Genomic DNA, 24,742 nt, shown 5'->3' with positions numbered 1-24,742 from the left:
TCACCTTTCTGACCCAGGTCCCTCTCTCCCTCCCACCCATCTGTAGTTGCTTTCTTCTCCCTCCCAAGTGGGATTGAAGCATCCTCACTTGGGCCCTTTGACTTGTTACCCTTCTTTAGTTCTATGGATTGTATCCTGGGAATTCTATACTTTTTTGATTAATACCCACTTAGTAGTGAGTACATACCATGTATATCCTTTTGGGTCTGAGTTATGTCACTCAGGATGATATTTTCTAGTTCCATCCATTTGCCTGCAAAACTCATAATGTCCTCATTCTTAATAGCTGAGTAGTATTACATTGTGTAAATGAACCACATTTTCTGTGTCCATTCTTCTATTGAGTGACATCTAGGTTGTTTCTAGCTTCTGGCTATCACAAATAAGGCTGCTATGAACATAGTGCAACATGTGCCCCTGTGGCATGGTGGGGCATCTTTTGGGAATATGCCCAGGAGTGGTATAGCTTGGTCTTCAGGTAGATCTATTTCCAGTCTTCTGAAAAACCTCTAGATTCATTTCCAGAGCTGTACCAGTTTGCAATCCCACCAGCAGAAGAGGAGCGTTCCTCTTTCTCCACATTCTTGCCAACATGTGCTGTCACTTGAACTTTACATCTTAGCCATTCTGATTGGTGTAAGGTGGAATCTCAGGGTCACTTTGATGTTCATTTCCCTGATCACTAAGGACTTTGAACATTTCTTTAAGTGCTTCTCAGCCATTTGAGCGTCCTTTGTTGTGAAGTCTCTGTTTAGTTCTACACCCCATTTTTTGATTGGGTTGTTTGGTTTCTTGGTAGCTAGCTTCTTGAATTCTTTATATATTTTGGATATTAGCCCTCTATTGGTTGTGGGTTAGTGAAGACTTTTTCCCACAACCAAGAGGTTGGTTGCCGATTTGTCCTGTTGACTATGCCCTTTGTGAGTTTTCCAGTTTTATGAGGTCCCATTTACCAGTTCTTGATCTTAGAGCCTGAGCCATTGGAGTTCTGTTTAGGAAATTTCCCCCTGTGGCAATGAGTTCAAGGCTCTTTCCCACTTTCTCTTCTATTAGATTCAGTGTATCTGATTTTATGTTGAGGTTCTTGATCCACCTGGACTTGAGCTTTGTACAAGGTGAAAAATGTGAATCTATTTTCATTTTCTACTACATGCAGACTGCCGGTTAGACCAGTACCATTTATTGAAGATGCTTTCCCTCCCCCCCCCCCCATTGTGTATTTTTGGCTTCTTTGTCAAAGATCAAGTGACTGTAAGTGTGTGGTTTTATTTCTGGGTCTTCAATTCTATTCCACTGATCAATGAGTCTGATTCATTCTTACATAGGAACATGTTACAAATACTGGATTTGTGTTAGTTGAATGCACAACTAGAAGATGTTCCACAATTGAGTTGTACATGTGACTCAGTCTGATGCAGCTTGCAATCTCATGTTTAAATGTTTTCATGTTTTGCAAAAGGTTCAGAGAAAGAGTTACAGGAAACTGAAGGCAACTGTTGTCAATGTTACTTCTGAATGTCCACTGTGAGTACATTTTCATGTTTGTTATTTGAAGAGAGTGGGTGTTTTCCTTATGCAGTCATGCTAACATTTATCTTTGTGCTTCACAGGGATGATGTATATAATTTCAGCTTGAATGGTGCCGATGAACCTGTTATAAAACTTGGAGTAAGCTAAAAATCCACTGATTTTGTGCTTAGTTCTTCTGTAGTCACCTTACAGCTGTACACAGTTATGAGCATACATTTGAGATACATCTTGAGAGAGATATACTTTACGGTGTTTAAAATATGAAATGGTATATTTGGATAGCAAGCATAAGTATATCTAGGTAGTTTTTTCTATTTTTTAATATAGAAAAAAATGAGTTAACTGGGAATTCCCAGTACCTTAGACTTGATCTTTAAAGAAAATTGTGAGTCATTTGAATGCATTAATAAACTCAAAATCATCAGCAGTGTGTTAAGTTAGTTATAGCATTGTGTTTAGTTTCTTTTTCCCATTAAGAAAAAGAAACTAAAATGCTTCTCGCTTTTTAACATTTTCCCTCTATTTCTTACATCTTCTCTCTGTTTTATGAGTCTGAATCCTTGCCTGCCTGAAGGTTGTACTGTGAATCTCTCCTTGTGTCTGTTTCTCTCTGTGTTAATGTGCTCCTAACAAAATGCTTTTTGGTCTGTGTTTATTGAACAGCACAGAGAGCATCATGTTGGGGAAGGAATGAGGACTGCTTACAGAAATCTGTAACAGAGTTTGACATTTTTATCAAAAGATAGACACATATTGTGTTCAGTGTTATGGTATATGTTCATTTTATAAGACTGCTTTTAACCTCTTATTTTTGCTGTCTTTAGCAAATGATTATTAGAGTACTTGTGCATTTATTCTGAGTCATGGGTGTGGAAGAGTGTATAACTTAAGATTAAAGATAAGCATTGTTAAGGGTTGTAAAAGTTGATTATGTGGGAAATCTAAGGCAAGTAAAGTCATTTGTTACATTGTTTTCTTTAAAGGGAAGTTGAAAAAAAAAGGTTGAGTAATTAATTTGTAGGTGGTCAGTCTTAAGTGACTTCAACATGTATTATTTACTATATGAGTGAGGTCCAGGAAAAGTTCTAGTCTGAGAATGTGAGAGATTTTTACCATAAAACATTGTCTCAAGAAAAACACTAGTCCTTACTGTGATAAAAACATACTCTGGTTTGTTTTTCTCTCAGTGTACTTTTCTGCATGTGTTTAGTTTTAAACAGCAAATACTATGGTATTTGCTGATTTTTAATGAACAGTTCTTATTCTCTGAAATAAAAGAAACTAGATTTTGATAATTTTTTCCTTTGCATTTCTCTTATTTTTGACATGTCTTTTTTCTTTGTTTCTGTTTATTTTCCATTTAGATCCAAGAATTTCAAGCTACAACTAGAGAAGCCAGTATGGATAATTCATTAAAATTGTAAGTTTTTAAAATTATAATTCAGTATATCACATTCTATTTAGCTCCATTTACTTTCTTTTAAATAACAATTCCCCTTAATCCTGTCTGAGTCTTTGACATATGAAAGGAGGCCATTAAGATCCCACTGTCATTACTCTAGCTGTGTTGTTACATAGGCACTTATTTTTAAAGTGAGTATGTAAAAGGTTGGTAATTTGAATATTATGACTGTGATCATAGAGTTGAAAAATCAGTCCTTTATTCAAACTCATTTTTTAAAAACTGAGGTCAGAAAGGATTAATAACCTGGTCATTACCCAGCTATTGCTAAAACTAGTGACAGAGTTAAATCTGAAATCTTAGTAATTTCCAGTGTGCTCTGTTAGAAGAAAACAAAATATAAAACGTGCTTAAATATAATATGTGTATTTTTGATTTCCAGGGTAAAGAATCATGATGAACATGACCCTTTTCTCAAAACAAAAGATAAAAGAGTAAGTTATAACATGTAATATGCCAATTAAAACCAAATATTTCTTGCACTAGAGGGGGAACTCAGTTTCGTGATTTAAGTGTTCTTAATACTCTTCACAAGAGTATTAAGCAGGTTCTTAGCACCTGCATTGGGTAGATCACAAACCATCTGTAACTTCAGTTCCATGGGATCTGATATCCTCTTCTAGACTCTGCCTATAATTACATACATGTGGCTTAATACACACCACACACACACATATCACACAAGTGAAACCTTAAAAGAGTATTTTTTAAAACCTTTTAATACTTGAGATTACTGAAGTAGAAAATAAAATACATGCTGGTGCTTAAAGGTAACTTTCAGGGGCTGCAGGGGGATGGCTCAGAGGTTGAGAGTATACTGGCTGCTCTTCCAGAGGACCCAAGTTCCCAGTACCTACATGGCAGCTTACAACCATTTGTCATTCCAAATGTCAGTTCCATATGTGTTCAGGCAAACTTTTCACAGTCATGTGAGCTCTGTTACTGTGTTTTGGCTCATAGATTGGATATTTTATCTGAAATAGATAAGTACAACATTATATGTAAGTGGAATAATGAAGAGATTTTTGCTCTTCAAGGAACATGGCTAATTCAAAAGATAGCCACATGAAAATTTTAAAACTCAAATACAGGTAGCTTTGTCAAATTGTCTTAGGTTAAGGATCTTTATTGTATATCATTTCAGGGACTACAAAATAAATAGTAAAACCAGGAAATAGTACAAAAAATCCTACCTGTATAGTACTGTTGGAATTAGGAATTGCCAGGAGGTGAGACTAGTGTGCCCTTGCTTCATCTGCTTAACTTTCCTAATGTACTGTCAAGAATATACATTGTCATTGTCTTTTGAGAAGTGATCTGAAGTTTTCATTGATATAAAATCATGATGTGAGTTTTTGATGACAACTCTTCAGATGGCTTTGATTCTGGTATTGGATGCCTTTGTGAAGGGAATTTTGAGAGATTAACAAATGGAGGGGTGTACACAATGAGCCAGAATGACACTGAATGGTGGCATTCAGTTTATCATAGTGGGTTTTTATTCTGGAAGAAAACTCAAGGGATCCATGGAAAAAACAAAAACAACATACCCAATAAACAAAAATAAAGGAAGCAAAGGGGCAGTGCGAATTTGGGGCTAAGGGTTTTCTACTTTTAAATCTTGAAGATAAGGAAGAAGCAAATCAACACTCATCTTTATTTGTAAATGCTTGAGAATACCTTCCAAGTTCTGAATCTAGAACACAAAGGATGGTGGTCATTAAGAAAAGTAGCATTGAAAGGTTTGAGTCTAGTAGATTCTCAGTAGCAGGAACCTCAAATCATAGCCGTTAATAATGAGCTAGTCTAAGTGTTAATAAAGGCTTAGTCCTCGAACTCACTGCTCCACCTACAAAGCCTTTATAGAAGAGCCAAACTGAAGAAAGTTGGACTTCTTTTCCTTCTAAATCTGCATATGATATTGACAACTTTATGCTTTCAAAATTTCTCTTCACTTATGCACATCTAATCAAACTAGTGTGAATGAACTGGATAAGAGTGGGTATGGAAACACTGAAAAGGGACAAAATAGAAGAGGAACCTGAAGATGAAAGCCATGCTGGTTCAAAAAGGGTAACTTACATGAAATGCATAACAGCAAGAAAGATACAAAGAGAAACAGATAAAATGAAGTTACCAAGAGAGCAGCAATGCCTTGATGTTTTTCCAACAGATAATTCAGCCTTCACCCTTCCAGCAGACGTTCATATTGTATGTAGTTCACTTGATGCAGAACACACATTATTTTAGATATGATGGACAATACAATGAGACCTGTGCTCACTTAACTGAGAATTAAATGAGAGAATTTCAAATTAATGAACAGTTACCAAAGTGGACTAAACTAGTTTGGAAAATGGCACCTTGAAAACCATAGCCAATCCTATGACAAATTTACAACTTTTCATATGATATGTTTCTCAGGGAATTTAGTGTGAGGATAAGCTGAAAAATGGTCACTTATGTTGCTAGATGTATACCATTGGAAGATGACTTGAGGTAAAACTTCAAAATGAAGAAAACCAAGACTGTGTTGGGCTGTGCTGAGCATTCTCTTTGTATAAATGAATATTGTGAAAATGGGGACTTTAGTTAATCTGGCATTGACTGTTCACTGCAGCATTTGTCTAACTAACCATGGACAACATGAGAAATAAAATTCCATTTATTGATAAATTGTGGAATGCTTTTAAAAATTATACCTAAGAATTATCACAGTAGTAGAAATTTTGCCTACCATAAAAAAATCCCTGAGTTTGAACCCTTACCATTCCTGAATGAACATGCAGACAACAATGAAATTTGCAAAACTCAACCAGCATTTAGTTTATTATTTGGAGTATATAGGAGCTTACCTTACTATATATGTCACATAAGACGTGTTTTTTGATTTTTCTTTCTATAGATGTTAAGTTATGAGAAGAAAACTCTCTTAAGTGACACTGAAACCGAATGTGGATGTGATGACAGCAAGACTGACATTAGCTGGCTAAAAGAACCAAAAACAAAAAGACTAATGGATTATAGTAGAAATAAAAACACAACAAAATATAAAAGTAGAAAATCAAGTAAGAAATTACTTTTTAGATTATGTTGCACATAATTTTATTTCAGTTATGTAAAATGTTCTGGGCCTTGTAAATTAAATTTACATATAATTTAAGGAAATTAGCTTTTATTTCAAGATTAAAAATGGCCAGTCAAAGGAGGGTTGGCATAGAAAGAAGTTAAAATAGATGTGAATTTTGGCATGTGTTTAGAAATGTTGGGTGATTGTTGTAAAAGGTGAGTTCAACCAGGCCGGGCATTGATGGTACACGTCTTTAATCCCACCATTCGGGAGGCAGAGGCAGGCGAATTTCTGAGTTCAAGGCCAGTCTGGTCTACAAAGTGAGTTCCAGGACAGCCAGGGCTGCATAGAGAAACCCTGTCAAAAAAAAAAAAAAAAAAAAAAAAAAAAGAGTACAACCAGATGCATGAAGAAGCAGAATTATATGTAAGACAAGTGTGAAATAGTATAGTATGGTCAGGGAATGAATTGAGGTAGCTAGAATACATTATATTTATCACAAAATAGTGAAAGATGAGGCTAGATCTGGTCTGAGTTTGGACTTTGAAGCAGTGTTTAGAAGCAGCTTTGGAGAAATGTAAGATGCAAATGCTCTCCTAGAGGAAAGATATTTATTTAAAACATGAACGTTAGGAATCTCAGTGTGGTGACAGAGGTTTTACATATTGCAGTCAATAAATACTTAGAAAATTCTTGTATGACAATTATTTTGTTGCAATGGTTGGATGGTTAGCTTAATATGTATGAGCTGACTTATTGACTATATTAGAAGACTTCTTGTAAATAAGCATTGCTTCCATAGCTTTGATAATCTCACTTTTAGCTCTCAAAGAAATATAAAAAGATGGCATACATTGCGCTTGAAAAACAAGAAGGAAATGGGACTAAAACTGTTATCAATAATGTGGCTAAGTCTTAGGAAAGTGTGACGTACAAAGTAGAGCAAACCATAGGCTGTCATACAGGATACACTGTGTTTTGAAATTCAGTGTCTGATTAGAGGCACATACCTAAAGTGAGTTTTTTTAAGCAAGTGAATGAGAACAGATTTCAGCAAAGTGATTAGCATAGGGATTATTAGGGACAGTAAAAGAGATCATGTAGATTCAGCATTACCCAGAGGCTCCTAAAGTTAAAGGTAGATTCATGGGTGATAATATTCTTTAAAAGCTTGATAATACATAAAGGGAGGCAGGAAATTTACACTATAACAAGTACTAATAAGTTACCATTTTGAATATTTAAGTTTTTGGATCAATCTAAAGATATATTTTCCATCATGATGTAGTATAATCTGGCTGCCTCAAAGTGTTAGGAAAGGGCCTGCCCCCAAAGTAGCCTGGCAGCCCTGAAGACCACATTGTCCAACAGAAAAACTGAGGTTAAGGTCCCTGTGTTATGGTGGCTTGAAGTCACATGAAGCAGGGAAGCTTATTAAATATTTAAAAGCACTGAGGGTAAGGGGCTTATTATTTTATGATTTAAAATTTATACTTCCAGAAATGTTTTGAAAATTTTATTGGTTGAAAATTTTAATCTTATTTTCTTGAATTGCAGGATCATCCATGGAAAAAGGACAACCAAGACCCACAATGGTAACCAAGAGATAATGTACCTTTCAATGTCTATTATAACAATAATGTGCCATGCCTTCATTTTCTTACCAGTTTCCATAGCTGATTCTTGATCCTGACTTTGCATTAATTTCTATCACATTTTATTTTTAATCAGTGTCCTCATTTTGAATCCTCTGGTTCTAGATGTGTGTACCTGCACACATGTGCATACGCACACACTTAAAGTTGAAGAATACTGGTCATCTTAGATATTGCATGATGAGAATAAAGCAGTGATATATGATAGGAATGGCAACATAAAATACAACCACTTAAGTTTTTCTAATCAAAAATTATTTCATCCCTACATTATATTGTATATACAATTGTCAATGTGCCATTTTTGTAGCAAATAGTTTATATTTTTGATACATCTGTTACTAATGTTACAATATTCAGAAATGTTTCTCCTAAAGGTACTCAATAAAAACAGTATGAAAAATGATTATGAAGTAGTTGTAGATGGGAGAACCAGACTTCCACGAAGAGCAACAAAAACAAAAAAAAATTATAAAGATCTTTCAACTTCAGAATCAGAATCAGAGAGTGAAAAAGAATGTTCATATTTGTTTAAAGATAAACTGCCAACAAAGGTAAATAAATACAATTAAAATTGATAATCTCTAGATTTAGTTTTCTTATACTAAATATTTTGTTTGTATTCATTTAGAAACTATAACATACATGTTGCTAATTTTAACTTTTCATATTTACTTTAAAATTTGATGTGTAGATGGTTAATTACTGTGAGCAGTTCTATCTTAAGCTCAAGTGAGAATTTGAGGCTCAAGATACTAAAACTCAAATATTGAGGAAGTGGTAGAGAGAATTTGAGCCCAGTCTGATGATGAAGATCAGACTTTGGCAACTAACACTATGTTGATCTTAACCCATTAAACCACCGTTTGCTCATTTGTTTGTGTTCTTGTTATCACTTGCCTGAAACACTTTAATTATAACATGATTGTATAAACTGACTAACATGGCTGCTCCAAGGTATAGTTAAATGGAAGGTTTTTATTATAGATATCAGGGGAAAGTATAGCCAGATACATCTGGACAAATCCAAAGCAGGGGGGAGTGGGCGGGGGGAATATTAGGCTGAACAAGGCCAGCAGACTGGACATGGCCATGAGAGGAGGTTTAGGGGAAAAGGATGAAGACAAAGAGTGTGTGAGGGCAAAGAAGACCACGAGAGCACAAAAGAGGAGAGAGGGGGATGGGGAGGGAGCACATAGCCAAAATAGCAGGGTTATAAGGAAAACCTGGGGGCAGGGAAGGTTCTGAGCTGGAGAAGTTTTAGGATAAGGAGTGGAAGGAGAGGAACCAGGATGCCAGCATGGACTCTGGAATGTATAATAGGTTCTTGGAGGCCAGCATGCTAACAGGCACCATCAAAAGCTATTTGTCTCTTTGTCCCAGTGATAGGGAGTCTGCTCCTTGGTGTAGAGGAACCAGCTTCCTGAACAATGCTGGCTTTTGTTTAACCCTCAGAATTTGAAGAAGTGAAATTTCCTTTAGATCTGACAATAATCACCATATTTTCTGTTACTTCTTGCTTTAATGTCATCATACCCACCATCAAATATCTTTCTAAGTCATTCATCTTATCCATTTAAAAAAATGCCTTTTCAAACTCTTCTCCAGTGTACACCCAGAACTATAACAAATTCTCTATTACCTTTTACTCCAAGCAAAGACCCGAGTTTCTCAAGTGCTTTTGGTTTGATCCACAGTCTTATTCCTTTCACCATCCTGGCACACAAACTTTAGTGTCTCAAGCACTATGAAATTTAGGAATTCTGTTTTCTCTAAACTTGATACCTAAACTTTCTCTAAACTTTGAACCCTTAACAATATTCTATTTGCAGACAATTACAGACTGTGTAGTCAACATATTTTCCTAGTATACTGGAACATATTTTTGCTAATCTCTAAGTTCATGTTATGGTCTTGTATAGTAATGAGTCAATCAATGCTGTAGTGTAACTCATGTGTCCAGTTGTTTAAGTGTATTTGAGCATAATTTGAAGTTACTGGTGCATTTAGGAGGAGACTATCCATTCCAGAGCCCAAACAAAGAAACTGCCCGAGAAACAACAGAAAGTCTTCAATTCAGAAGCGCTGAAAGGACAGCCATCAGAAGAACAGAAAAACTCCTCTCGGCTGAGAGAAGGGAGAGAAGACAGTCTGTGCCTGTCTTCTGCGTCTGTGTCCAGGAGCTCGTCCTCTGTGGAAGTGATGAGATGTCAGTGTTTCCCCATTTCCCTCGTGTTTTACTAGAGTACTGAACGGTTTCTTTTTGTGAGTCTATGGAAATATTTAAAGACTGATTTTGTAATATTTGAGATAGGTGCTTAAAAGTTCGTTTTAAACCAGTTAGTGCCAATTACTTTGGTTTTGTTGTTGCTTTGCCAACTTCAGAACATAATAGGATATCCAAGGTTTTCATCTTAGGATGTTAAAAATTAAATGATTCGATGTGGAAATACTTAACATTCATAAACTAAAACTGTGAAGATATAACAACATAATTCTAATATACTTTAAGCTAAAACATTTATTAGCATAAGAACTCTATGGGACCCTTTACACTTCACTGACAAAAGCCTAGGGGTACTGTGAGGATTCTGTGTGCTCACAATCTTCAGAAAACATAGAGATTTTGCTATTATTTTTAAATAATTGGTAATGAAAATTCATATTGTTAGATATTTAGCTTATATCTTTCAGTTACAAAAACTAAGTTCCTGTGAGACTATTTTAAAGCAATCCCAAATACGAATAATTTCAGTTAAATTCAAGACTTAACATATCTTTTTCCCATAAAGTAGCTGCAAGGTCCTTTTATTTTCCCAGTGCTCAGAATCACTGTCACATTAGATAAGCTAAGACAGATGCATGTCCCTTGATTGAGCTGAAAACTAAGGATTGATGTATATTAAAACTTACATCCTCTTTTAAAAAGAATTTGGTGCATGTATCATGTATATATGCAAGTAGAATGTTCCCCAGCTTTTTAAGGAAGTGGGTCTCACTGATACTTGGGCTCCCCAAATAGAATGTCTAGCTGGCTGGTGAGCTCCAGAGATTCACCTCCCAAGCTCTAGAATTACAGCCATGTTTCACTATACCTGGTTTTTTTAATGTGGGTCCGGGGGATGAACTCAGGCCCAAATGGGTTAATGCAGTAAGCACTTTACTGACTGAGCTGTCTCCCCCAGACTTACTGTACTTATTTTTAGTAAGTGACTTAGACCAACTGACTTTGTAAAACCTCTCTTACTTTATAATAGTTACTATGTTAAGATATTTAACATAACGCTTAAATTGATCATTATATTTAATCTCATACTGTAAATATTTTTGTTTAAATCGTTTTTGAAAGTTCTAAATTTTCAATTGGGCATTTTTCAAAGTTTTAGTACTTCAAATATAGTTGCTATCTTTTAAAAATATATGTAATCCTTGAGGATTTGATAAATTATTAAATCTGCCATGCCCATTCTAGAACAAGCATGAATAATAATATTGTTTTGTATGTTTGTGTTTCTTGGGAATCTAGGTACAGAGAAAATAACAGAAAGGGATTTTACTCAGGATTATGACTATATCACAAAATCTCTTTCACCTTATCCAAAAGCTCCATCACCTGAATTCTTAAATGGAAACAATAGCGTTGTAGGTCGGGGACAATCACCCAGAATTAGTGAGACCAGTGCAATGTGTGTAAGAAAGAGTTACTCACCTGCTTCAGGACCGCCCTTTTCGGTAAGAATATAATTTTCTTTTATCGTATGCATCTGAACGTGGTAAGTAACTTGACTATAGTTTACCAAATATGTATTGCATATTTATTATTCAGTGTTTATATAACCTTTAGTAAGTTTTAGCTATAAAACTCATAAGCTGACAAAATTGAAAAGAATGTAGTTGAAAACCATGTTGCTCAACTGTTTAGTTATATAAGGAGCTTTAAAACTCAATAGATACTAAACATTGCTTATAATAAAATGATAGTAATGACTGTTTAGGGCCTGAAGGTGTCACTTAGAGCACTTGTCTAGCATGAATAAAGACCTAGAACACAGTAACATCACTGAAAAAAAAGGCACAATAGCTACGTAACGCACTTGTGTCAGAGATCTTAAACTGCTGATATAATGCACCATCTGACCTGACTCTGCTTTTAGCTGAGTGTTTTTTATTCTAGATGATTTTAAGCCCCCTACCCCCCCCCCACTTTTCCCAACTAGTAGTCTTATAGGGGATATTTTGCAAACAAAATCTTAGGTTAAACTGTCAGTATGCCAAACAATTCAGAGTAGTGCTATGCTTTTTAAAGCAGATGTAGGAGAAAGCCCTGCTCTAACTTATCAGCCCTCCCCTTTGCAAGACTCATTTTTCTATAGATCCCAGTATGCCAGCTAGTATCCTATTAGATTCTATCATGCTTTTTTCTGCATCCTTTAAATCCTTCATATGGTACTTTGTAAATGTCTGTGTACATCTAGTTAATTCTAACCTCCTTAATCGCCTTCTATGATGCTTTCTATTCTGGTGCAAGTTTAGTTTGCTAAATACTTGCTTGCTGGGAACTAAGGCAGTGACTGCCCCTTTTCCATAGTTTCAGCTGTGTTCTATCTGATGTTTTTGTTTGTCTTTGAATTTTTCTGGTTCATTGCATCAATCCAATGAATTAATTGTCTGGTTTTGTTTTATGGCACTAGGAGTTGAATCTAGTACTTCCTACACACTAGATAAGCATTGTTCACCAAGTTACATCTCTAGTCCCATTTATGTTTTCTACCTTGTAAATTGAATTGTTGGTTGTTTACTGGAAGTTTTTTTGGCAGGGGGCAGGGGGTATCAGGATTTGAAAGAGGGTCGTACACTGTCTGTAGTACTAGCTGTCCTTAAACTCACTCAGTAGACCAGGCTGGCCTCCAATTCAGAGATCTACAAGTCTCTGCCTGCCAAGTGCTGGGATTAAAGGTGTGTAACACTATACCCAGCCTTCTTCAGGAGTTTTTAATATGGGTTTGGATATAGCTCCTATATTGGCTACATGTCATTGTATCTTTTACTTGCTGGAATCCAGAACTCCAATCTGACAGATGATTTTAATAAAGTTTCTTGTCTTCAGAGTGTTTCAAACTCTAGTGGCTATGCTTGATATGTACGTGTAGTCTCAGCACTCAAGAGGTGAAGGTAGGAAGATTGAAATATCAGGGTCAACCTGGGCTACGTTAGGAAGCCCTAATTCTTCCTTAATGTATTGTTCTTTAATTTGAAAATATTAATTTTTATTTAAACTTTTAGGTGCCAGTCATTTTCAAGAATATCTTATGCATAATTAAAGTTTTCCACTTATAATGTTTACATTAACTAACTCAAGGCTTACTCTTGTTGATCATGTGAGTCTGACTATTAGTGCTACTACTATCTGCTTTTGTTTTACACTTGCCGGTGTTTCTCTCCCCCTCCCTCCTCTCCCCCTCTCTCCCTTCCTCTCTCCCCTCTCTCCCCTTCTCCCTCCTCTCTCTCTTACACTCACACACATATACACACACACATCCCAGTTTATATTTCTGGGGTTTTAAAGATTTTTGCCTTTGTGTTTTATCATAACAAAAAGCCAAAAAGTAAGTGGTTTGCACTTGGATAAAAAAAAAATGATTTTTGTATTTTGAGTGATCTTGCAGAATTCTCTAATTCCCAGATTGTTATAGTTTTTTTTCTGTAGAGATAAAGTATTACAATTTTGCATTATATGATCAACTCTTGTGCTTTTGTGCTTTTTTTTTTTTTAATGTTAAAGTGACTTGGCCTCTGAAGGTTAGAAGTCATACTAGCAGGCATCTTTGCTCATGGACTTTGCTAGATACCTGTCGCTGAACTAATTAAGGTTATATTTAAGTAGGTTCTGAATTTTAGCATTGTGTTAATTCTCTAAAATTTTAAGTTGTTTCCTATTTAACTGGACTTTTTCTTGTTTTAAGCATTTATCTAACTTCCTTTGGGTTTCTGTATTTCTTACTCATTAATAGCCAAGACACACTCCGACCAAGAATAATTCTGTTGTGAATATGAAAAAAGCAAATTCAGTGATAAATAATCAGAGAACCCAACATTGTAACAGCTATTCAGATGTAAGCAGTAATAGCTCAGAGAAACTTTATATGGAACCTGAATCTCCAGAGAGCTGTGACAACCATATGCAAAACAAGAGAGAGGTAACATCCCAATTCAAATTGCTGGTCTTAAGTGGGAATCATAATACCAAGTATTTATGTTTCAGCTTCTATGATTGGAGAATCTGATTTCTAACATGTAGAATGGTTTATTCATGGGAAAAAATCAAAACTTTTAAAATGAGTACAGGAAGGTCTTAAAATAGTGAGAATATAGGGACAAAATTCCTGAGTTTACATATTTATAAGACTTTCTGACTTCATGACTACATAGAAATCTGATTGGACTTCTTGTTAGCCAATGAATGAAATTCCATTGGTCGGTTAGTAAAGATATGTTACCTGTATAGTGTAGAAGATGAAAATAAACTTGGAGGGGAACTAGGATTTGGGCTACCCTTAACTGACTAAAAGAGCACATAGATTAAAAAAGAAAGAATAATAATCTAAGTAAAGTTACTGATTATACAAATTTGTATTCAAACAGTAAAAAAACAAGTTTAAATGTGGAAATGTCATTTTACAAGAAATTTTCTGTCTCCATATTTACTCAAAAAATAAATGAAGATACTAATAACAAGAAATTGAAAATCAGAAATGTCAGAAATGTCAAGTAAAAACTATTAGCATGAGATTGATGTTAATTTATCATAAATATTATTTTGCAGTTATCTTTAAATGAAAAGAAAGGCTAGATAGAAGATACTATGAAAAGAATTTGACAACATTTGAAGTCTGTTGGCTTGGGAGTTTGATAAAGAATAGTGAAAGATGAATCTAAGTGTTTATAGTACTTTTCAAATGTCTAATATTTATTTTAGGGAAATCATGCAGCATCTCCATTATCATTGTCTAGTGAAAAAATAGAGAAAATGTGGTTTGACATGCCCAGTGAAAATACTCATGTATCAGGTTTGTAGACATCATCTTGCTTTTTAAAGATTTACTTTAGCCAGGTGGTCGTGGGGCATACCTTTAGTCCCAGCACTCGGGAGGCAGAAGCAAGTAGATCTCTTGAGTTCAAGTCTGGTCTACAGATCGAGTTTGTAGGACAGCTAGAGCTACACAGAGAAACCCTTTTTGAAGATAGATAGATAGATAGATAGATAGATAGATAGATAGATAGATAGATAGATAGATAGATAGATAGATATTATAGATAGATATTGTTCTGTCTGTGTGTAGACACCAGAATAGGTGTCAGGTATGCTGGAACTGGAGTGAAAGACAATTGTAAGCCACTATTTAGGTGCTGGTAACTGAGCCTGGATCCTCTACAAGAGTAGCAAGTATTCTCAACCTCATTCTAGCCACAGCCTTGCTTTTAAAGTAATTACCAATTACTTAGAAATCCCACCTAAATGAATTCTACATTTCAAGTCATCTCAATTTCAAGTCATTAAAGTTGTGTACTTTAACATAGTTGTTTTAAAGCCTTATATTAAAGCAATAAGATAGTAGATATGTTGCATCAGAATTGTAGCACTATTATCTTTAACTGTTTAAGGTCCCAGTCAACGTGGTAGCAAAAGGCGGATGTACCTAGAAGATGATGAGCTAAGTAATTCCAATGAAGCAGAAGTAGAAGAGGCAGAAGAAAGGGAACATTTGCTTTCCAAAAAACGATGTCAATGGGAAAATTCTGACCAGCACACCTTCAAAAGTAAGCAGATCAAAAGTTTGTTAAACTGCAGTTACTTCCAGGGTAGCTTCCTAGAGTTTGGATGATTTCAATGAAGCAGTCCTTTGTAATAACAGCTTTGGGTGAATCTAAGATGGATATAGACTTTTATCACAAATTTAAGTTTCTGTAAAAGTGATAGCCTGGGTCTTAAATACTCCTATTTCCCTCCATCATTTTTTCATGTCTTACATTGAAATCTTACTGAAATATAAATTATTTGAAGTGTTGGTTTGTCACTAAATACTCTTCAGGTACTTCTGCTTTTTGTTTTTGTCATTGTTGTTTTGGTACAAGATTTCTCTGTGTAGCTCTGGCTGTCCTGGAATGAGCTCTGTAGACCAAGCTAGCCTTGAACTTAGAGATCCATCTGCCTTTGCCTCCAGAGGGCTGATATTAAAGCTGTGTGCCACTACTGCCCAGCTACTTCTGCCTTATTAATGGATCGAATTAAAAATACCAAATGTTGCACCTTAGTTGTCATTTGTGCCTCAGTAGCCCTATCAAAAGGTTCTGTGACAAAGATCTCACTTTTAATAAAAGAAGAAAAAAACACCTCAGCTTTGGGTTTAAACACATATAAAATATGAAGAATATTTTTGTTCTCAGTCTAGGATAAATTTTGTGATAATGCATATCTTAATGTTAGCTTATTGTTTTCATTTTTTAATGTCTGAAATTACAGCTTCATTATCGACACCAGATTTTTCTGTTCCTAAGGACTGGCAACAAGAGTTACAAGGTGCTGGAATGTTTTATGATAACATCAGCTCAGACTATAAAAGGAAAACTGATGTAAGTTACCTCCTAGGTTATACACAATACCATAATTTACTAATTTTCTAATAGATAATAGATGGCTTGTCTGATCCTTAGCCAACAAAACTGGGACATACATGAATCAGAATTTGCATATATGCTAAATTGGAATGATTGTCAGATTAAAGACACCTCTCTCACTTATAAAGTATGTCTCTCAAAAATTCTTTCTTTTCTGTTCAGTTTGTCTTTGCAATGTTTAGGTGTCTTACTTTGTGTTTTTGTGTTTGAGTGAGGTGTGCATGCACACATTTTACAGATTAGTGCATGTACATACATGTGTGCTTGTGGAGGCCAAAGGTCTACTACTATGTTAGACATTTTCAGTTCTTCTTTCCCTTCCTTATTGATTGACTGATTGATGAGAAATGATCTCTCAATGAAGGTATAATTTGTGTAATCAGGTATATTGTAGTGGATGGCTAGAAAGCCCCAGATATACTGTTTCCACCTCCCCAGATCTGGATTTACAGGTACATATCCTTGCACCTGGCTTTTTATGTGGGTGCTAGGATCTTCATGCTGGCATGATGAGCATTTTACAGATAATTAAGTCTTCATCCTCTTTAGACATTTTAACTTAACCATCCAGAGATTATCATTCATGGAAAGTAACACATATGTACTCCCAGCTTATATTCCCACTTTCTTTCACCAGATCTGTACTGTGCCTTAGTTTTTGAGGATCCAGTGAGATGATGAATACAAAATACATCTTGAAATTATTGCTTACCTTTTGGTAATAATAGGTAGAAAAATCACATTCTCTTATGTCTTTTTTTTTGAACTAATAATTAGTTCATTCTCTTCTTTGAACAATAAGTATAATTAGCATGTTATCAACCTTATCCCTTGATTACCTTTTTCTTTTATCCAAAATTAAGATCTGAATTTTTAAAAGATTTATGTATATTCTATATATGAATGTACTGTCACTCTCTCCAGACACACCAGAAGAGGGCATCTGATCCCATTACAGATGGTTGTGAGCCAGCCCATGTGGTTGTTGGGAATTGAACTCAGGACCTCTGGAAGAGCAATCAGTGCTCTTAACCATTGAGCCATCTCTCCAGCCCCAAGATATGAAATTTCTTGATCTTCATTTTCCCAAGGTCAAGAGAATCTGTAATTTTATAGACCCTCTTATGTATCTCTGGTAGGTGAAAATCTTATGTGAAAAATGGTAAATCCTATTAAGCTATACTCTTGAAAACAAAACTATTATCAGTAGCAATTTGTATAACTATCATAAATTCTTTAAAACAATAGCAAACTGAACCCCATGTTCAAATCCTGGCCAATATAGGTAGCTACTGCTAAGTTTTGTTTATTATAAAAAGTTGACTTTAAATAACTGCATTTTTAATCTTCTAACTTTTTCTTAGTTGTTGATGTGTTATGAAAAGACCTTTTTCATGGTACAGTCTTGGTTAGGTTGTTATTTTCTAAAGAAATTTTAAGTTAAAAGTATTTTTCAGAGCCAACATAAAATCATGGATGATTTTACTACAAAGACATTGAAATTGACTCAACAACATCTGATGGCAATGACCTCTCAAGCTCAGGGACGCAGGTCTGTAGCACAAATCTGTCTGGTAGACCTTTCATACTGTGCACTTATGAGCTATGAGTCCTGTTGTTTAAAAACTATCAATTTGTGCCTTTTAAATAGGGATGAAAATGTTGAGAAATTCCAAGTCACTCTCCTAGATGAGCTGGAAAAAGTTGAAAAAGACTCACAGACTTTGCGAGACTTGGAGAAAGAGCTTGTGGTTTGTGTTTCTAAAAATTAAAAGAATTTTTTTTTAATGTTTAAAGTCTAAGTACTCAACTGTGAGAGACTGTTGCAGGTCTATTGATTGATTGATTTAATTTGATTGATTGTTATTTAAAGCATAGTTCTATCTTACATCAGCTGCAAATGAACTCTGAAATTGCCCACAAGTTTATAATGAATATCTTTGTTAATGTAGGAGACATCTGATAGATTATACTTCTAGTACTTGTAATTTGAAAAAGTATATATGATATACAGTATTCTTAACCTATAACCAGTTTTTACTTAAATTTGGAGTAGTAGAAATACATTAATTCTACTTCCAGGTTTTAATTTTTAATTATGTTAAAGTACAAGGATTTTTTTATACCTTAAAACTTAGGACATCGAGGAAAAGTTAGTTCAGAAGATGAGGGCATATCACCGATGTGAGCGAGAGAGGTTAGTATGCTTTTCATAATGAACAGACTGTATGTTTGTAGGTGAGACATAGCATATACTACAATATAGCAGTGGAATGTGGACAGATATGTAAAAAAGTTCATTCTCATTTATTTATTAGGTTTCGTGTTTTGAAAACTTCACTGGATAAAAGTTTTCTTGTCTATAATTCTGTTTATGAAGAGTCTGTTTTTACATCTGAGGTATACATTTTCTATACTTATCTTGTAAATGTGCTGGTTAGTCTAACTTGTCTTCTTGTGACAAAGTTCATGAAGGAAATATGTTGCTTGCAGATGTGTTTGATGAAAGCAAACATGAAAATGCTACAAGACAAGCTACTTAAGGAGATGGTGAGTGTGCTTAGTGTGTGCTTTCATCTACTTACCTGGCTTTTGTGCCCTTTACTGACTGTTTTATAAAACAGGTTCTTGATTTTGAACCCAAGTGGCCTTAAACTTAAGATCCTCTGGCCTCAGCCTCCAGAATGCTCAGATTATAGGCATGGACCACCACACTTTTTACTTTTGGGGTTTTGTTGTGTTGTGTTGTGTTTTTTATGTGCTATTCTTCCAGAAGCTTTTCACACTTGTTTACTTCTTTGGTTTTCTTTTGTTTTTGTTTTGTTTTTAATGGGGAAAACAAAGGGTTTTTGTGAAGGTTTAGAGAAGGCGGCAGGTTCAACCTGACCTGATGACTTTGAGTTCTTTATATTATGGGAACCTCGTAAGAGTAATAGGAGGGACGGATGAGGAGTTCCTTCAGAAGAAACAGATAATGGTTTGCAAATGTAAAAACTAAGTGGAGAAATAACTTGTTTGCACTGTTTATAAACACTGTGTACTTTAACTAAAGCCAAGCAAGCCAGACTACTGAGTGGAAAACTGTTACCCGAATTAGCAATGACACTTCATTGATTTACATAAACAAACATAGTTGGATTTTTAGAAGTCAAGTAGACCACATTCTAGGATGAAGTGCTCTCCAGAGAGACACATGCCAGTGCTTTACACAGGTATGGTTGGGGGTTTTCTCAAAGTTTTAAGTACATAATAATAATAATCCTTACCTACATAAAATACTAACATACTTGTGAGATTTTACTGACATGTGGTACTAAGTGTGCAGAGGTTGTGAGGCTGTAGCCAGGCTTGCACAGCTTGAGCAAATAAGCTGCCTAAGTTTGTCCTCATTGAAAATTTTTTCTAGAATAATCTTTGGAAGATTGCAAGTCTTTTCTCCAGTATCATGAATATCGCTAATGATTGGAGAATCCTCTATATACCTCCATGTAAATCCTAAGGGAATGGGTGGACTTAGCATTGAATGTATCTTTATGTAAATGGTTGTCGTTTCCCTTGGTCACAGCATGAAGAGGAAGTTCTCAACATACGCAGAGGACTACAGTCATTATTCAAGGCTCATGAAGGAAATGATGCATGAAATCTGGCTGCTGTCAATGAATTTTATGATTAGTTTTTTGTGTATAAATAAAGCACTAATAAAGTAGCTTTGCAAAGATGCATCATCTAAGCACCTCTATTCTTGTGTGCAAGAACCTCCCGACTCAAATGTTAGAGATGAAAAACATGACTCCAAATGCAGCTTGTATGTCCTATGAGCAAACAGTAAAAGGAGCTGACTTTCCTTGGATCATATTTTTATATTAACTATGTCTGTGAAAGTAGTGTCTGTACTAAAGTATTTATATATAAAGTGTAATTTTAAATTAATGCAGTTTTGGAATAAAATATACTGAAATTTGCATGATGGTTTGTAAATATACAAGTATTAAAATATTAGCAATTCTTTGAAAGAGGAAAAGGCTCTGCTTTAAGATCTTTAATTGTTAGTACCTTCATACTTTGAGATATATAGAGTTACAGTGCACTAAAAGTGTTAAAGTGACCTAAAGTTATAGCTATTTCATAAATATTTTATCACAGTGTAGAAGTCTTAACTACAAAGCAGGCTGCTTGCCATTTCTTTCTAAGCACCTGGTATTCACCTAATATTTTGTTAGATTGTATTTTAAATAAATGCTTATTTGAGTAAGTATAATTACTTTACAGTTACTATTATTGTGTTTTATGAACCATGACTTACAAGCCACCTTCAGTCAGACACTTGAAGGTAATACCAATCTGAAGGCTGTAGAGTATTTGAGCAATACCAGCATTTAATATTACAGTGGTGAAGTAGTTTCTTAGTCAAGCACAAATACATTCTTGGTGTATTCAATTGACATCAGCTAAGATTTTAAGATTTATGAGGAAAATGATGGGAGTTTCTAGTTTTAAGAAAGAGAGAGATTTTACATTTTATTAGCCCTTAGATGAACTGTGTGTACAACAAAGAACTGCTAAGATTAATTTTGTAACTCTTGTTTTTTGAGACATGGTCTGTGTAGACCTGGCTAACCTCAAATTCAGTTCTGCCTGCAAACATTAAAGCCATGGGCCCAAACAAATGTCCTTCAAATGATGTATTTGTAAAATCATTAGTTTCATTTTTTTTTCAAATTTTTATACACATTAAGTAAAGGTTATTCTTGGGAGTATTCTAAAATAATCTCTAGAATGAAATAATTTAGTTCTTTTTCATTAGCCAGAAATTTTGAGTGAGATCAAGGGTTACATTGTTTTTGAACCTTAATATATACTGTGATGCCAAAAATTTATACTGAAAAGGAACTTGGAGAAATGGGCTGCCCTCTAATGGAATACCACCTTTAACAGCAATAGTCTTTGTTATTTACCTAATTTTATGTGCAGTTTTTATAACTCAGGCAAGTTATTTTGGCTGTGATTTTGAGTATAGAAACTCAAAATAGATTTGATAATTTACTTATGAGTTGTTCTGTCATTCATGTTTAATAGATATAACATATTCATTTATTTTTAAATTTAGACCAGGAGTTAGAAACTTGCTATTCAAGGTCCATGTGGTAATATGCTTTAGGATTTATGGGACAAGAAGCAATTTAGAAATATAATGTGTGTATTTACATAATTATTTCTAATGTAATCATTTAGAACTACCAGAGCTGGCCAGAGAAACAGGTAAACTACCTGCAGATCTTTACCTCTTCCTCCTCTCCTCCAAATCTAATCCCCCAGTCTCATCCGCAGATCTGTAGCAAACCGTCTACTATGGCCTCCCCTTCCTTCTGCCCCCATCTCCAACAGACTGTGCAAATATTCTCCAACGTTCCTTCCCGTATTCATCCCTTTATCCCCTGCAACCTGCAGGCTCGGCCACACCAGCCAGAGAAGCAGATAAGGGTAACTGCAGACCTTTCATCACCTTTCCCTCTTCTCCAAATCCAATCACCAAATGCCACCCCCAGCTCTATAGACCACCTGTCTTCACCTCTCTTTGCTCTCTGCCATTCCCAAGATGCTAAGCAGATCCCAGTAGAATACCCTGCTTTCATTCCTCCGGTGGGACCACCTATCTATCCCCATTCCTAAGAATCCGCTCCCAATACCTAGAAACATATTCTATGTAGAAGCCCCCCAGTGGCCACACCTGGCAGGATTCCAGAATTCCCTACCAGGCAACACAGGGCTACCATATTCCCTTAAGAACCAGAGAGGGCAACAGAATGAAAGAACAAAATACCCACCCAACAAGGAGAAGACCACATGTCAACAACTAGAATTACAATCCTCCCAAACCCAGATACTTAGTAACATAAACACAGTAACAGGTCAACGTCTTTACTAGAGCCCAGCAACCCCACTAGAGCAAGCCTTGAGAAATGCAACATAGCCGAGCAATAGAAAAGCTCTTAAGACAGCCTTGTGAATACAGAGGTCTTTAAAGAGGAAATGAATAAATTCCTTAAGGAAATCTATGAAAACACAAGCAAGCAGTGGAAGAAAATGAGTAAAGCAGTTTAGGACTTACAAATGAGAATAAAGAAAACCCAAACTGAGGGAAATCAGGAGATGAAAAATTTAGGGACTCAGATAGGAACCTCACAGACAAGTCTCGCCAATGGAATATGAGAGATGGGGGAGAGAACATCAGGCATTGAAGACAAAGTAGAAGAGAGCAATACCTTGATCAAAGAAAATGTTAAATCTAAAAAATCTCCAGCACAAAACAGCTAGGAAATCTGTGATACTATAAAGACCAAATCTATAATTTGATAGGGATAGAAAAAGAATCCCATGTCAAAAGTACAGAAAATATTTTCAACAAAATCATAGACATTGTCCTTAACTTAAAGGAGATATCTATCAAGGTACAAAAAGTATACAAAATACCAAATAGACTGGACCAGAAAATTTTTCTCTCCGCTCATATGGTAGTTTGAATGAAAATGACCTTCATACACTCAGGATTGGCATTATTTAAATGAATTAAGACACGTGGCCCTGATGGTGGAAATGTATTCCTAGGGTGGGCTTCAAGGTTTCAGAAGCACAAGCCAGGCCCAGTGACTAACAATCCTTCTGATGCCTGCCACTCCATATGTAGAACACTCAGCTCCATGCTGCCATGCTTCCCAACATGATGGCAATGGACTAAACCTCTGAACTGTAAGCTAGCCCAGTTAAATGTTTTATAAGAGTGGTCATGGGTTGGGAGCTGGAGAGATGGCTCACTATTTTAAGAGTACTGGTGGTACTTCCAGAGGACCCAGGTTCAATTCCCAGCACCAACATGGCAGCTCATAACTGTAACTCCAGTTCCAGAGGATCCAACATCCTCACATAGGTAAATATTCAGGTAAAACACCAATGCACATGAAATAAAAGTAAATGTATATTATATATATATAATATATTCACTTATATATTTACTTTTATTATATATACATATAATATATAGTCATAGTGTCTTTTGACAGCAATAGGAGTGGAGTATTGCTATGATAGGCCACATGGTACTTTTTTTGAAGGAATGTGGACTTTGGGACTTTGGATTATAAAAGCAGTTTATTACTAAGTTGTAAAAAGTTTCCTATGAAAGCTATCTAAGGCGAAAAGCGGAGAGATCCTAAGCAGGAGGCAGGGTGGAAGGTGGAGGGGGTTCTTCTAAGTGGGGAACGGGAATAAATTCTTCTCTAAGCGGGGAAAGGCAAAAAACAATCTAGCAAGGGAAAAGATTCTCCTAAGGGAAGAAATCCTTCTCTCTCTGCCTTTCCTCTCTTTGTCCTCAGTACCTACACATCTTTCAGAATCCAGGGTCACATGTAAAAAAGCTCATCACAAGTTCACACACTAAATCAAATCTTCAATTGAAATAGAAGTTTACAACAGACAATGTTTACATGCATATCCATTTGGAGTAATTATCTGGCTAAACATTCATCACCTGTCACAGCCACTGGTTCATTGTAAGTTGAAACTATAAGTTATTAGTGAAGTTTTGTATAGATAAACCCAGTCAATATTTTATCTTCTGTCCTAACACCTATAATAAATCATTAGTTCCCTTTTTTATGACTTTTGGTGAATTGTTTTACAACCTCTTGGAATGTGTTCTGAGTAGGAGAAAATAGCTGGTGACACTTGGGAGACTGGCAGAGTTCTCATTGCAGCTTTGACTATCAGAAAAGGACCAAATAGCAGTCCCACTATAAAAGAGCTTAATAATCACAGATATAATTTTAGGAATTCTTATAGGATCATCATTAAGATTTAAGAAGTCATCTATTTGTCTATATAGCATCACAGCAAGACAGTACATCTTCGTGGATCTGTAGAGATCTGCTCCAAAGGGGTGTGCTATTACTAAGTGATTGTTATATATGTTTAATAATAACAGTAAAAGCATATCAATATAACAGGAATCTTTCCTAGAATGAATTCCCTTATGGCCTTGCCAAATAAGGGCAAACCTGTTGCAGATCATATAATAATCTGAAGCAGGCCATCTTAGAAAGATCACCTACTAGTTATTAGCTTATCCCATTATGGCTTCTAACATCAGGGAAATGTAAATAAAAACTACTTTGGGATTTCATTTTACACTCATTAGAATGGCTAACATCAATAAATGATAACTGATGCTGGTGAGGATGTGGAATAATGAATACTTACTCATTGCTTCTAGGACTGCACTTGTATAGCCACTATGGACATCAGTGTGGTAATTCCTTGGGAAGATTAGAATTGATCTAACTCAAGATTCAGGTG

General features: G+C 35.4%; 1 protein-coding gene and 1 pseudogene across 7 annotated transcripts in view; both read left to right on the top strand.

The window, feature by feature from the left end:
* Sycp2 (synaptonemal complex protein 2) overlaps positions 1 to 21,071 on the top strand; it is a 62,482-nt gene extending 41,411 nt beyond the window's left edge. For 4 of the 7 annotated variants that reach the window (XM_030251758.1, XM_017319020.2, XM_030251759.1 and 1 more), the window contains exons 25-43: positions 1,460 to 1,524; positions 1,611 to 1,668; positions 2,895 to 2,950; positions 3,375 to 3,426; positions 5,898 to 6,060; positions 7,620 to 7,657; positions 8,095 to 8,271; positions 9,728 to 9,926; positions 11,244 to 11,449; positions 13,729 to 13,914; positions 14,694 to 14,784; positions 15,380 to 15,535; positions 16,239 to 16,348; positions 17,851 to 17,945; positions 18,045 to 18,144; positions 18,532 to 18,590; positions 18,712 to 18,793; positions 18,887 to 18,943; positions 19,959 to 20,355. In XM_030251758.1, coding sequence (XP_030107618.1) covers positions 1,460 to 1,524; positions 1,611 to 1,668; positions 2,895 to 2,950; positions 3,375 to 3,426; positions 5,898 to 6,060; positions 7,620 to 7,657; positions 8,095 to 8,271; positions 9,728 to 9,926; positions 11,244 to 11,449; positions 13,729 to 13,914; positions 14,694 to 14,784; positions 15,380 to 15,535; positions 16,239 to 16,348; positions 17,851 to 17,945; positions 18,045 to 18,144; positions 18,532 to 18,590; positions 18,712 to 18,793; positions 18,887 to 18,943; positions 19,959 to 20,033 — 2,025 coding nt within the window. In that variant the 3' untranslated portion in view covers positions 20,034 to 20,355. Of the gene's footprint in view, positions 1 to 1,459; positions 1,525 to 1,610; positions 1,669 to 2,894; positions 2,951 to 3,374; positions 3,427 to 5,897; positions 6,061 to 7,619; positions 7,658 to 8,094; positions 8,272 to 9,727; positions 9,927 to 11,243; positions 11,450 to 13,728; positions 13,915 to 14,693; positions 14,785 to 15,379; positions 15,536 to 16,238; positions 16,349 to 17,850; positions 17,946 to 18,044; positions 18,145 to 18,531; positions 18,591 to 18,711; positions 18,794 to 18,886; positions 18,944 to 19,958 lie in introns of all 7 variants that reach the window. The other 3 variants (NM_177191.3, XM_006500664.3, XR_003953467.1) reach the window with 3 other exon arrangements.
* Gm18662 (predicted gene, 18662) lies at positions 4,251 to 5,327 on the top strand (annotated as a pseudogene).
* Positions 21,072 to 24,742: the final 3,671 nt, after the last annotated feature.

The sequence above is a fragment of the Mus musculus genome, chromosome 2 (genome assembly GCF_000001635.26).
Source record: "Mus musculus strain C57BL/6J chromosome 2, GRCm38.p6 C57BL/6J".
Taxonomy (NCBI): Eukaryota; Metazoa; Chordata; class Mammalia; order Rodentia; family Muridae; genus Mus; species Mus musculus.
This window is presented reverse-complemented; position numbering and strand designations above follow the sequence as displayed.